This window comes from Galendromus occidentalis, unplaced genomic scaffold (genome assembly GCF_000255335.2).
Source record: "Galendromus occidentalis unplaced genomic scaffold, Mocc_1.1 scf7180000077128, whole genome shotgun sequence".
Classification (NCBI taxonomy): Eukaryota; Metazoa; Arthropoda; class Arachnida; order Mesostigmata; family Phytoseiidae; genus Galendromus; species Galendromus occidentalis.
In genome coordinates, this window is record NW_003805116.1 from 347,161 (window position 1) to 359,834 (window position 12,674).

General features: G+C 51.6%; 1 protein-coding gene across 1 annotated transcript in view; it reads right to left on the minus strand.

Moving 5' to 3' along the window:
- Lmpt (four and a half LIM domains protein limpet) overlaps window positions 1–12,674 on the minus strand; it is a 38,016-nt gene that overhangs the window by 2,750 nt on the left and 22,592 nt on the right. The window contains exons 5-6 of the mRNA XM_003741197.2: window positions 8,888–9,088; window positions 7,059–7,233 (exon numbers count right to left, since the gene is read on the minus strand). Of these exons, the coding sequence (XP_003741245.1) occupies window positions 7,059–7,233; window positions 8,888–9,088 (376 nt within the window). The remainder of the gene's footprint in view (window positions 1–7,058; window positions 7,234–8,887; window positions 9,089–12,674) is intronic.

The window sequence follows — 12,674 nt, forward strand, 5'->3', positions numbered from 1 at the left end:
GAAGGAAAAACTTCGGTTCTTCGACTGCGAGTTTTTGATTGTTCCGAGCCACCGCGGAAGAGCGCCGCGAGCCGTTCGGCATTCAAACGACACGGCGACCGACTCTAGCTGCTCTGCTCTTGGGTAGTCGACGCACATTAACCCCGTTGTCATCTTGAGTATGTAGGGCAATACCTCCTCCTCACGGGCGGCTTTTTCGACGAACAGCTTGCTAAGAATTCATATTAAAACGAGTTCGTGATGTAACACGCCCGTCGAGGACGAGGGTGTGAGAACTTCGGGGAGACGTCAGGACGTCTACTACGAGGGTGGCCATTGACCCGAGTCGACCAAGGGAGGTGATAATGGAGATGGGCAGAGTGATTTTTTTTTGTCGCAGGAGAGGCCCATAGCGAGAGCTGGAGATATTGAGGGCGCCATATCCCTGCCGCTCTCGTGTCGTGGCGAAGCGATGGCGCCGTAATCGACCTCCGAGGAGGACCTTGAACTTGTGTGGATCCGACCTTCCTTAATAACTCGTGGTTTGAGCGAACGACGAATGGTCAGGAGCTCTAATGAATCAGCCTCGGATCCATAATCCGGTGGTCGGTGGGATAATTGGACCGCAGTTCCTTGACACAACTTCCTTATTCCGGGGAATCGGTTCATTTTCTCAGGGAACTCCGATCCCAAACGGAACGACGGCAGACCGAAAGGATATCGAAGAGACGCGTCTCCGGGGACGGCATGCAAAACCCGATGGAAACGTCAAGTGTCTGACAACTCGTCCGACTTGTTCTAACGGTTCAGGAGCCCTTCGGAGCATGTCCAAGCGTGGCCGAGCAATCAGACCGCAAGTAAGCCCTTTTGACAGAGGGAATCTCTGGCTGCCGCGGCACCAGAGAGGAAACGTCGCTTTTTATGGAAAATCTTTCCCAATATCGACCGAACCAACGAAAGTCGATATCAGAAAGATTTGGAACATGGAGCTGCGACCCCTGAGATCGGGCTGACGAGCTGCCTTCCAAGCATCGCTGGAATTCCCTGAGGCTTATCGCGAAAAGGAGAACTTCCAGAGACTACCGAGAAAAGCATACACGACTCGGGAGCAGAATGTTGGACCCGGGTAAGAAGTATATGTCGAGCTCGGTAATCACTGCCCGCATCCTGATTGAATCTCTTATTCATTACACGGGTTGGTCTCCTCGCATCGTATTCGCTTCTGACCCTGTTCGCGACAGGTTTTCCTCTAACGCAGCCGAACGATCGCAGTCGAAAGGGTACCGGGTCGCCCCAAGGGACATGAGAGTTCGCGTACACCTTTCTCACTTTCTTCCTTCCTCATCGGTCGAGCCGGAAGCCTTTGTTCTAACATGATGTTTGCGTGACGCCGTTCGACGCCACACGGGCCCGTTCGAGTCTCTCTAGTCGGCCCTTTATAGAAAGGGTACAGCCGAATAACGTGGCGATCCCGGCTACGATCTGTTTTGGAAAACTGACTAGATAGGGTGATAGCTCTCGGTTAGTAGAAGACTTTTTCACGAGTCTCCCAGAAATCGACGCGGCCAGTTTCGAGAAAAAGGTCAAAGTTCAAAAATCTTAAAATGCGATTTTCTCGGAAACGGTAAGAGCTAGAGGGTCGTGCTTGGTCTCGTTGGAAAGCTGGCAAAAAATGCCACAATTCTAGCCCGGTCCCATTTTCCTCAGTACTTTTCATCATCATTTTTTTCCGAATTTTAATTTTCTTCAAGCTCCCAGACACCGAAGACCTTCGTGAACATGGATGACACTATGTCACAAATAAACCCCGTAAACCCATGTACACGCACACCGAGTTTCATCAAAATCGGAATAGTCCAAATAGGTTCATTCGCGAACACTTTATTCCCTACCACTGATTTCCATGCTTTTTCGGTAAAGGCCCATTGCCGCTCCCAATCGCTATTCCCTGGTCTGACTCTGACCCAGGATCTCGCGGGACACATTTGAATCTTCCCGCGCATCGAGCAGACGCTGCGCGCCCTCCTTGGTACTACACTTCGATCGAATTGACCGGCGGGGATTTTTATTTTTGATCACGATTATACTTAGGAGCATGACATAGATCCCGAATCAGTCTTCGTCACTATCTTCGTTAAGAACGGGAACGGTAGCTCCTTCCCGGAACAGCGACTCAAGAATCTCCGCAGGTCTGACGATTCGGGAGAAAGACGTTCTCCCTGTCGGATTCGGATTCTCAGCTCGCGCGCGAGAGGACTTGATCCAGACTGAGACATCAGAGTTCGTCAGACAGCTCTTTGGAGCAAGAGATTCTTTGGCTCTGATATTTGATGGAACGTATATTCGTCGCGGTAAAAGCGCAAACAACTCGTACCAGAGAAAATCGTACCCAGTGCAGAAGAAAGCGCCACTTTGTAAACCGTTTACCACCTGTACAACCACTGGATACGTCATCGACATGCTGGGACCCTACAACGCGAATGTCAACGATGCCAAAATCATGGTGGACGCGATGCGAGACCCGACTGGTCTAGGCGGTTTCTTGAGAGCGGGTGACATGTGTTTCGTGGATCGAGGCTCCCGGGATGTGAAGACTCAGCTAGAGGAACAGGGTCTCACTGTCTACATGCCGGCCTTAAAAGGTCATCGCAGACAATTGCCCACGGATGAGGCCAACGCTTCTCGATTCGTGACGAAAATTCGATGGGCGGTAGAAGCTGTACACGGTATAATCAAACAAAGATACAGACTCCTGGATCATCGAGTTGACAATGATCTGCTTCCGAAGATTGGAGTTCTAACAAGGATCGCTTGTTATTTGAACAACCGTTTCGGGAAGCGCCTCCAATCCGATCAGGGTATGTTCGATGAGGTTCTGGGACGCATGCAGCAGATGCTACAAGTCCCGAATTCATTGGGTCAAGAAGCTGAAGTAAATGGATGGAACAGAGTGAGGCGGCCATGGTCAACCATTACCTCTGACTCGATTTCTGACTTCCCGATACTGACAGAGAAGGATCTCAAGATCCTATTCACTGGAACCTACCAGCTCTCCCAATCTGTGTCTTATCTGGCTGAACTGCTGAACGAGGACAAGACGATCAACCTGAAGTTTCACCGGGACCAAACCAACATCCTCAAAGTAGAGGTCCGGTCGAGACATGTTGGGAGCAAGAGCTACAGGTGTTACATCGATTACGAGCCCGAAACGCTAGGTTATGCGGGAATCAAACGACATTACTGCGAGTGCGCTAATGGCGCTCGGACAGTCGGCTGCTGCTCCCATGTAGCGTCCGTCGTGTACTATCTATCTTATGCGCGATATCTCTCCCGAATCGTCAGACCTGCGGAGATTCTTGAGTCGCTGTTCCGGGATGGAGCTACCGTTCCTGTTATCAACGAAGATAGTGACGAAGACTGATTTGGGATCTATGTCATGCTCCTAAGTATCATCGTAATAGAAAAATAAAAATCCCCGACCGGTCAATTCGATTGAAGTGCAGTACCAAGGAGGCGCGCAGCGTCTGCTCGATGCGCGGTAAGATTCAAATGTGTCCCGCGAGATCCTGGGTTAGCGTCAGACCAGGGAATAGCGATTGGGAGCGGCAATGGGCGTTTACCGAAAAACCATAGAAATCAGTGGTAGGGAATGAAGTGTTCGCGAATGAACCTATTTGGACTATTCCGATTTCGATGAAACTTGGTGTGCGTGTACATGGGTTTACGGGGTTTATTTGTGACATAGTGTCATCCATGTTCACGAAGGTCTTCGGTGTCTGGGAGCTTGAAGAAAATTAAAATTCGGAAAAAAATGATGATGAAAAGTACTGAGGAAAATGGGACCGGGCTAGAATTGTGGCATTTTTCGCCAGCTTTCCAACGAGACCAAGCACGACCCTCTAGCTCTTACCGTTTTCGAGAAAATCGCATTTTAAGATTTTTGAACTTTGACCTTTTTCTCGAAACTGGCCGCGTCGATTTCTGGGAGACTCGTGAAAAAGTCTTCTACTAACCGAGAGCTATCACCCTATCTAGTCAGTTTTCCAAAACAGATCGTAGCCGGGATCGCCACGTTATTCGGCTGTACCCTTTGGATAAATCAGAGTCGCTCCCTTAATCAGTTTCAGATGCTGAGATGAAGCTCGGAGAATTAGCATGATTAACAGACCCTCCGAATTTTTCTCGGACTGAACCGAGTTGTTCGAAAATGCAGAGGCGAGCGATGGCGGTGCGTACCGCAAATCTATCGAGATCATTCGAGCGACCGTAAAATATTGCGATTGGGAAATAAGACGGGAATAGCCACGATTACAATCTTGAGGTGAACAATCGCTTCAGGAGCTTGACGCTATCAGGCGGACGACCAGACTGAGCTACGCTGCGTGACACGAGAGCGGCTTCCGGGTGCCGAGACTTCTGGGTCATCAGGTAATAGTGAGGTTTTGTGAGAACGGTGAACCGCCACGGGTGACACGAACCACTGCGCGTCATTTTATAGCATCGAACGTAAATATATCGTTCATACGTCAAGCTTCGCTCATCGAATGCCACTGATCCCCACGGTCGGTCGTACGAGCATGTCTCGAAAAAAATCTTCTCAGACGTCTTCAGATATGACGCGGGCGTTCTCTGCTGAATGAACTAGGTAATTTCGTATTTATTTTTGGGGCTTCACGCACTGATTCTCATGGAGTAGAGCACAGCAGGCCACCTTCATCATTATCATTCCGAGAGCTCGTTGGGTGATCGCGGAAACCCCCGACGTGCTCGTACGAGCTTTTATGAACCGCTCACGGAGACCTGCCGACTCGGTGGAGAGAAGCGAAATAGAGTTCTCTTCCCCGGCGACACTGTTTCGGCGGAAGGCAGTTTTCGGGGACGAGACCCACGCACTTCGAAGGATCCCATGCCTCCTGTATAGAATTCTTCGGTGCAGGACAGATGAGGAGAATGAAGAGAATGGATCTTACCTTCCTCTTGCCAAAGAGCAGGCAAATAGTCGCTCCAAAATCGCATCTTGTGGCAGTTTTTCTCTGTTTTGGAAATTCCTAGCTCTAGAAAATATCACAGTCTCTGCTGGACAGCAGCATGAGAATTATTTACACGCGGAATGAAGCAATACTTTCAACGTGGACACATTTTGGAGCTTGGTTTGGACACCGCGATTCACTAGCTCCAGTCCCGTGGAACGGCCGCAAGTGGCGCTTGCTCGAGGGCCCAACAGTTTGCAGAGCCGAGGAGAGAGTGGGCCCGCTATGGAAAGGGTCCCACGTGAGGGCTCGAGCCGGAGGAGCGAGGAACCTTCTTACGACACATAAAAACGGAGAAGAAATAGTAATTCTTTCATCCGTCCGAGCCTCAATCAGCCGATGGAGCTATCAAGTGCATACATCGCATAATTGCGAGGATATCTTGTCGTTTCATATAAACGTCGAGTCAGTTGCGAGACCCATGCTCAAGCATCCGTCGGCAGACCACGGAGGGCGGCGACTCTGCCCGTGAACACTAACGCACCACTTGACGCGTGCAATATCAGTGTGCATGAAAGCCTTTGAGAGCCTCGGAATGAGCTCATATTCATTTCGCGCGGCGGGGCTACTTCAACTTCATCGAGAGCCTGCCTCAGACTCCCCACGTATTAAAGAGGAGATATTTCCTTCGTGAGCGGACTCGCAGCGACAGCCTGTTCGTGAATCGAGGCTACTGCCCGCACAGTTTGCGGGCGGCCGGAGTTGAATACGAGTCCTCTCCATTCGGGGGGCGCCCTTCCACGTGATGAACTCACGGAGCGAGGGCGAGCTTCACGCATTGGAATGTACGTACTCTCCGCATGGGATCCTTTGGATGCACCGGCTATAGAATTGCTGGGTTCTATGGTTCTCCGGGCATGGGCGACGGTTCGGATGAGCTCTCCGTTTTTTTTTCGCCTCATGAACGAGAGGAAGCCCTATGGCGTAACGTCATTCATTCCCTCGGCTTCGGAGAGCCGCAGACAATACCCCGATATGGAGCTAAATTGGAGAGAGGGATAGCGTGATGCGGAGGGATGCTCGTTTTTATACTTTCAGCCTTCTAGTATGAAAGCGGCCGGAGCTCTGCAGCTCCCCAAAGAGTGGAGTCCTGAGCAGCCGAAGCGGCTCCAACTCCGAGCAGCCCTTGGCGGGCATTTCTTCCATGGAGTTTCGATGGAGCGAGAAAGTGCGTGAGCTCAGGAGGGCGTATGCGGACCTGAATTGATTTCAAAAGGCGCCGTACGGAGGGCTGCAGTATACGGAGCGCTCACGCCAAGTATTTAACGCGCTGATTCACGTATCGACCTGAGCGGGAACGAACCATCCCAGGAAAAGCCCTTCCTCGCTTCCTCCGAAGAAAGAGGTCATCGCTGTTCTCTCGATTGCGCGACTCTTGGACAGTTGCCAGCAATCCCGGAGCATTTCGACCCACGCAACATTGTCACATTCGGAGACAGCTCCCGATCGGAAGGAAATCTCCCCGAATTTCCGGCTAGAGAGGCAACGACGCCGACGTTGGTACGCCCGATGGTGACGGTCGAAAATAAATATCTTCTCTCGCCTCGTGATCAGAGGCAGAGGCTGGGAAGACCGAATCGATCATTGAAGGACAAAGCAGAATCGACGATCCTCAGCAGTTTGACACATCCGTAAGAATTCCCCAAGATGATTATTATCGGTGGACGGCATCCAGCATACAGGATTGTTGAAGGAACAGTAACATGCGGCAAGCTTCCAAAAGGTTCTTCGATGAAGGGAAGGACGATGATGCTCTGAGAATTCGGTCGACAGGGGCTGGTATGCTCAGCCTCGGGAGTATTCCCATGAAAAGGCTCAGTCAGGAATCGAATCGATCGTCTCGTTTATCGTCGGGATCGTTGTTGGAGACCGATAGCAGGTCTCAAGACCCTCAGGAACCCCTCGATGCCCATCGACCTGGTGAGGGTCTAGCGTCGAGCCCCTTACAATTAGAATGACAGGTGTCTCGAGCAGTCGGCAAGACGGCAGTTCAGCTATGAAACGCTGGCCTCGAAACTATAGGTCGACTTTTCCACGCTTCGTACTCACCGGCGCGGAAAACCTCGCTGCATCCGTCGCAACGAGATGCAAAGGCAGCATCGTAGCATCCAGCGCAATAGACCTTCTCAGCTTTGGATCCGAAGGGCTTATCAACCAGGGACACGCGGCATTTCGCGCAGAGGAAACATTGTTCGTGCCAATGCTTCTCCTTGTACGAAAGATCCTGCAAAGAAGAATTCGGGGACATCAGTATACGTTCCCCGCTGCGGTTACCTTGTAAGGTATCCGCGAGGCAGACGTGGCTAATGAGGAATAAATTCTCGCACTGTCAGAGTATCAAGAGAAAACAAGTTTATACAATCGGGTAGGTCATTGAGCGTGTCCTCGAGAGACGGAAATAGATTCACTCAGAGGTGGATATGACTGTATCGAGTGGGTCGAGTTGAGAGCCTGCAGCGGACGGGCCCTTTCGCAAGCTGTGGCGGAGTTTATAGAATTTTTGACCAACGAATACTTTTCGGGAGTGTGCTCATAGTCAATAGGGGTTAGGGCGAGGTTGACAGGGCGCTTTCCGGGCCGACCACAGAAGTTCTATCCGCTGTCCCTCGCAGGCGACGAGATCGAGTTCGCCAGGACGCGTTTTAGGGTCATTGACTCGGCGCTCCGAGCCTGCGTCGAGCGATTTGTAGGCTCCTGAGCATTGGTGGACTCGGATTTTTTTCCCGAGAATGAGACTCTGCCCGAGACCTATCGGGGGAAGGCGTCAGCGTCTTCTGTACACGACGGCGCGTCTTCCCACCGAAGGAACACCCCCGACAGAGGCGGAGAGACTTCTCCGGTGGAGGTGGAGGGAAGTCTCCGATGGAGGAGAAGTCAAGGTGATCAACGGAGCTCATGAACGCTTCCGAGGAATAGATGTTCGCCGTCACGGACCCCTCATTCAGAAGGAGGTCGGCCGGTAGTCGACCCATCCATCATGATTGTTTAGTGAGCTCTTTCCCCCTCCAAGATTTCCCTCAGAGATCGTCCGGGCAGATATCCGACTCTGAATTCTCCCTCCGCTGAGAAACTTTGAGGAAACTCCTCTATCGTTGGTTTGATTCGGGAAAATATAATCATCTCCTTCGCTGCCTCTCTCGTAACTGGGTGAGGGTCGGTTCTATAGGAGCTTGGATTCAGGAGCAGGTCTCCTCGAATTAACTTAAACTTCGGCACCTCCGAGCATTGAAGGCAGGGAAGTCGCCGACACTGCTTGCGGTCCCGAAATTATCAGCCCGTGCCATTTTATCTCATCGCCCGTTCTCCCAGGAAAAAGTGAACAATCGTTTAGATTAATCGGGAATTCTGGACAGAATTAGGTCAAAATCAAGATGAATGGCTTGACCGACGGATATTCCGCGGATGTACGCCGCTCGCAGTTGACGTCCGATACTCAGAATGAATACTTCCTGGTTGGGGTGTGTATTTGTTGAGCCGTTACCACGGAGATATCGACTCAACAGGCGACGAATCCGCTTTTGCGATGTCCACCCCAGGGTGGAATACCCTCGCGAGGATAGCGTCTTCTCCAATTTGTTTTCGGTGCCTCCGCATGCGCCTGACCGGAGCCAAGAACGAGCAATGAGATCCGGAGACCAAGAGATTCACGGAGAGTAGCGGAGCGACTGCTCGTGGAGAGGCAACGACCTTCCGCGAGAGGACAAAGACATACATCGATTGCATTGGGAATGACAGCGCCGTAAAACCCTCGTTTACTCAGACGATCCGATCCAATTCGAATGCGCAGACTGAGGTCGACGACCTCGGATCCTTCTGGAGAGCGGAATCGACGATAGAGAGAGAGATCGTGATATCAATTATTCAGCGCGCTCGCTTACCTTGGAGTCGATACCGATAGGTTTCGAGCACTCGTCGCAGGTGTTCGCGAAAACTTGCTCGTAACAGCGCACGCAATAAGGGTGTTCGTCTCGGAGAACGTAGCGTTGGCCGGTCAGGGAATCGTCGCACTGCCAACAGCAAAAATGTCCCGAGTGCCAGTCCTTATTCATGGCCTTGGTGTATTCGCCGCTGAAGATCAACTGCAATTAAATTAATTCCGTTATGGTATTTGACTGCCGAGTAAGAAGCACTGGAGGTGACTGGGCTTATCTACGCTAATTCCTATAAATTTATGAAATATATCATGAGTAAGACGATGAAAATGCATTCCTACGGAAGGATTGCTCCGGAAACAGTCGGGAGCAAGTTGACGAACTCGTCGGACGGGGGAAACACTTCATAATTCGAATAAGAATAAGATTCCGGGTCTCATCGAGAACCTATTCCGTATGAATTCTGGTCCTTTTTTTCGAAGCTATAGAAAGTCCTGCTCATCGCACAATATGATTTGGAATTTAAATTTGGAATTCACAACTCGATCCATCGTCGCGGATGAATGCCGAGTGGGATTAGATCCTCGCAGCCTATGTCCGTTCGAGCAACTCCAAGCTCTAGACTGTAGAGCCGATTATTGGAAGAAGCCGCGGTCCTGAAGCTCGCGAGTTTCTCATCGAGCGGACGAGAGTCTCCCGCGCGCGTTCCAGAGCAGGGCCTCGCCTTACTAACCTACTAAACATGACCAATAGCGATGGTGCTCGTTTGTCTGCGGCTCGGTTTGTCTCTTCTGACGTCTCCGGGCTTTCCGGACGACTCCATACTCTACCCTGATGGGCAGAAGGCCCTCGCTTACCGACAGACCGAGCATCCGACGTGGGCGAGCCAATGAGCTAATCCGAGAGCTAATTCGCTATTATTCGAGGATGCCATTCGTGCCGGAAGACCAGAGCGAGCGAGCGAACTGCGGGACAAGCTGGCGGGAGACGTTTCGAGCAGCGAGACAGAGTTTTGACAACAAATGAATTGTCGTAAAAGCTGACGGATTTCACGATGAAGTTCGGCGTAAACCCAATGTTTACAATGAGCTTCCAAGCGTTGATGAAAACAGTGAGTCTCAGACAGAGTTACAATCCGACGAGCTTCATGGTTTATCCCGAGATCCGCGTAGGCCGGGAATGTGGTATTCATGGATGCATACAAACTAGGTAAGCCAGACCTATCCGGCGAGCGAGAGCGGGCAAGCCACGAGGCATATGGGCGCCTGCGAAAGCATGCGCGAACCACACAACAGCGTATCGTGAACGCGCGCCCGCAAGTGGGCGATCTGCCGGTGCGGAGCGTAGTGAGTCACAAAGGTAGCAATCGGGTCTTTACGGCACACTTTTCCGCTAACGGACCGGAGGTCGGAAGCACGCCAGCGATAAATATTTACATCTGATGTCCGGCGCGCCCTCGGCTAGATAGACACATCGATACAAATTATTGAAATCTGCCACCGAATAATTATGCGCTGCCCTCGGGGCGTATTCTCCACGAGTCGACGACTCGCACCTTGACAACAAGGATGATCTGCCACAGATAATGATTTCAGAGCGAACTTCGTCGACGAAAGGGTCCGGGGCCTCCGCCGCATGTGAGATGTCCATGTCTTTCAGATCGAGGGATCGCTCCGAAGAGCAGGATCCAAAATGGGGGAAAGCGAGCGGCCATCGCGTCCTCGGACACGAACATCGACATTCCACGATCCCATTCGAGCGGTTTTGGTAGAACCAGCGCACATGAGCGAAGAGCAAACGATAGAGAGGGCAAGGCATAAATAATCCTGGCGACTATTCCCGGCTACCGAAGAACTCAGGGTTTTTCAGATGGGCTGAAGTCCTACAGTTCATTCGAAGTCGAGCAGTTCATTCAAGTCAATCGCCACCCGCTAAGACTGTGTCGGCCAGGATTATTGGATGGACCTACATCTCCCTGCGATGCGTTCCTAGAAGCAGCATCGTAGTTGGATCCGGTTTCCGACGCTGCTTCATCGTTGGTCTCGACGGTGGTGGTGATCTTCTTGACTTTTTAACTTTTTTCACTCGCACTACTTCATCTGCCATACTTCTTCGATGGAGGAACAGATCTCACGCGAACCACTGACCGGTACGGCCAACCGAAAGATTCGGCGCCCAACCCACTGGAGAAGCGCTTGTTCGGGAGAGCGGAGAACCGAGGGTGGAGATGACGCTTCTTTTTCTCGTTGGTCAGCCAGAGCGAACCAGTCGGTCGGTCAGTCAGTCGGTCGGCCTGTCGGTGGCTCACTCGATTAGGAAGGCAGAAAGGCAGGCAAGAGGTCGTTCAGAAACATCCGGACGAGCCCGGTGGCGGGGAGAATGAAATCGTTCAATGCGGCTCAGAAACTAACCCGACCCCGACTCGCCGACGTCCGCAGATATCGACATATCCCGAATTTTACACCTCAGGGTGGGCGTAACGCTTCACTCTGTCGATGAGACCTCGTGAAGTAAGTTGTCGCGCTAGAAACCTTGCAGACATCCCCGCCGTCCAGCCCGGAGGCGATGGCGACGACCTCTATAAGGTCCGCTCTTCTCATTGAAGGTCCTCGTGCGCCCTAAGGCCGAAGTTTCTCTCCCCAAGCATGTTTTGTCGATAGAACAGTGATTCCCGCGGCTAGAGTCTCCCAATAGACAAATCTTCCGGCACTGGACAGGTCGGACGTCCTTGAGGATTCGCTAAAGCGGGGGAGTTCAGCGGAGCGAACAACACAGTGTTCAGCAAAAGTGAGCAGTCCTCTCATCTGCTGACGGACTATAAAGCTGAGAAGACATCGCGCATGATCCGAACGACGCATCTGGGCCAGATCTGATTCCGAACGTCAATCCAATTGACAAATCCCGCTCAATCGTCAGTGTGGTGATCTCCATCGCAAGCGATCGAATATACAACTTTTTCGGGCTGAACCACACAGCCAAGGTTGAACGTCCCGGGTACTGTTATCCACATTGCTTCCGAGGACGGATCCATAGAGAAAATGTACCCAGGAAGATCAAGGCCGGGTACCTGCGCTCCCGGAAGGAATATTTTCCCGGCAGCAGGGATCGAACCCACACCGCCTCCCGCGCGAGCGGCGTCGTTGCGGCATTTCACGAAGTGAAACGCACGTTTGCACGAAAAGTGACAAACGCGCTAACCACTCGACCACCCGTCGGTACGATCGAATATACCAGAGCTGAATCCTCTAGACTAGACAATAATCAAGTCGAACCTGATCCGAGCGAAAACTCATACACATTGCAGGGAGGGAGAGTTCCGGCGCGAAATCATTTTTCGACTTATGGGAGAAAAATTAGCACATTCTGAAGGAGAAATGTCCATTCCGTCCCCTGTGGTAAGAAATGAGCCGGAATGATTGAGCCGGAATGATTGAGCCCCCCCCCCCCCGGGACGATGCGCGATTGAGCCGTCGAGGCTGTTTCAGTGAACGCAACCAATATAGCTCCCTCCGCGAATTTTTCTGTCCCATGGGGGGATTTTTCAGTATCCAAATCACTCCTTAACAGTTCTATGGCAAACTGTTTCTGTTTCTGTCCAGAGACAATGAAGACTTCGGAGCCAGAAGAAGCGCCAGATTCCGCCTCGATCGAGCTCAGGCTTTATACTTTCTCCGTGCGGTCCCAGGTAGTCCGCAGTTCACCTTTTTCTTGATATCCTCTCGCATATCTTCCACGAGTTTATCCAGTTCGATCTCCGCATCCGTCTCGCGTGCCATGATCTCTGCACGGTGAA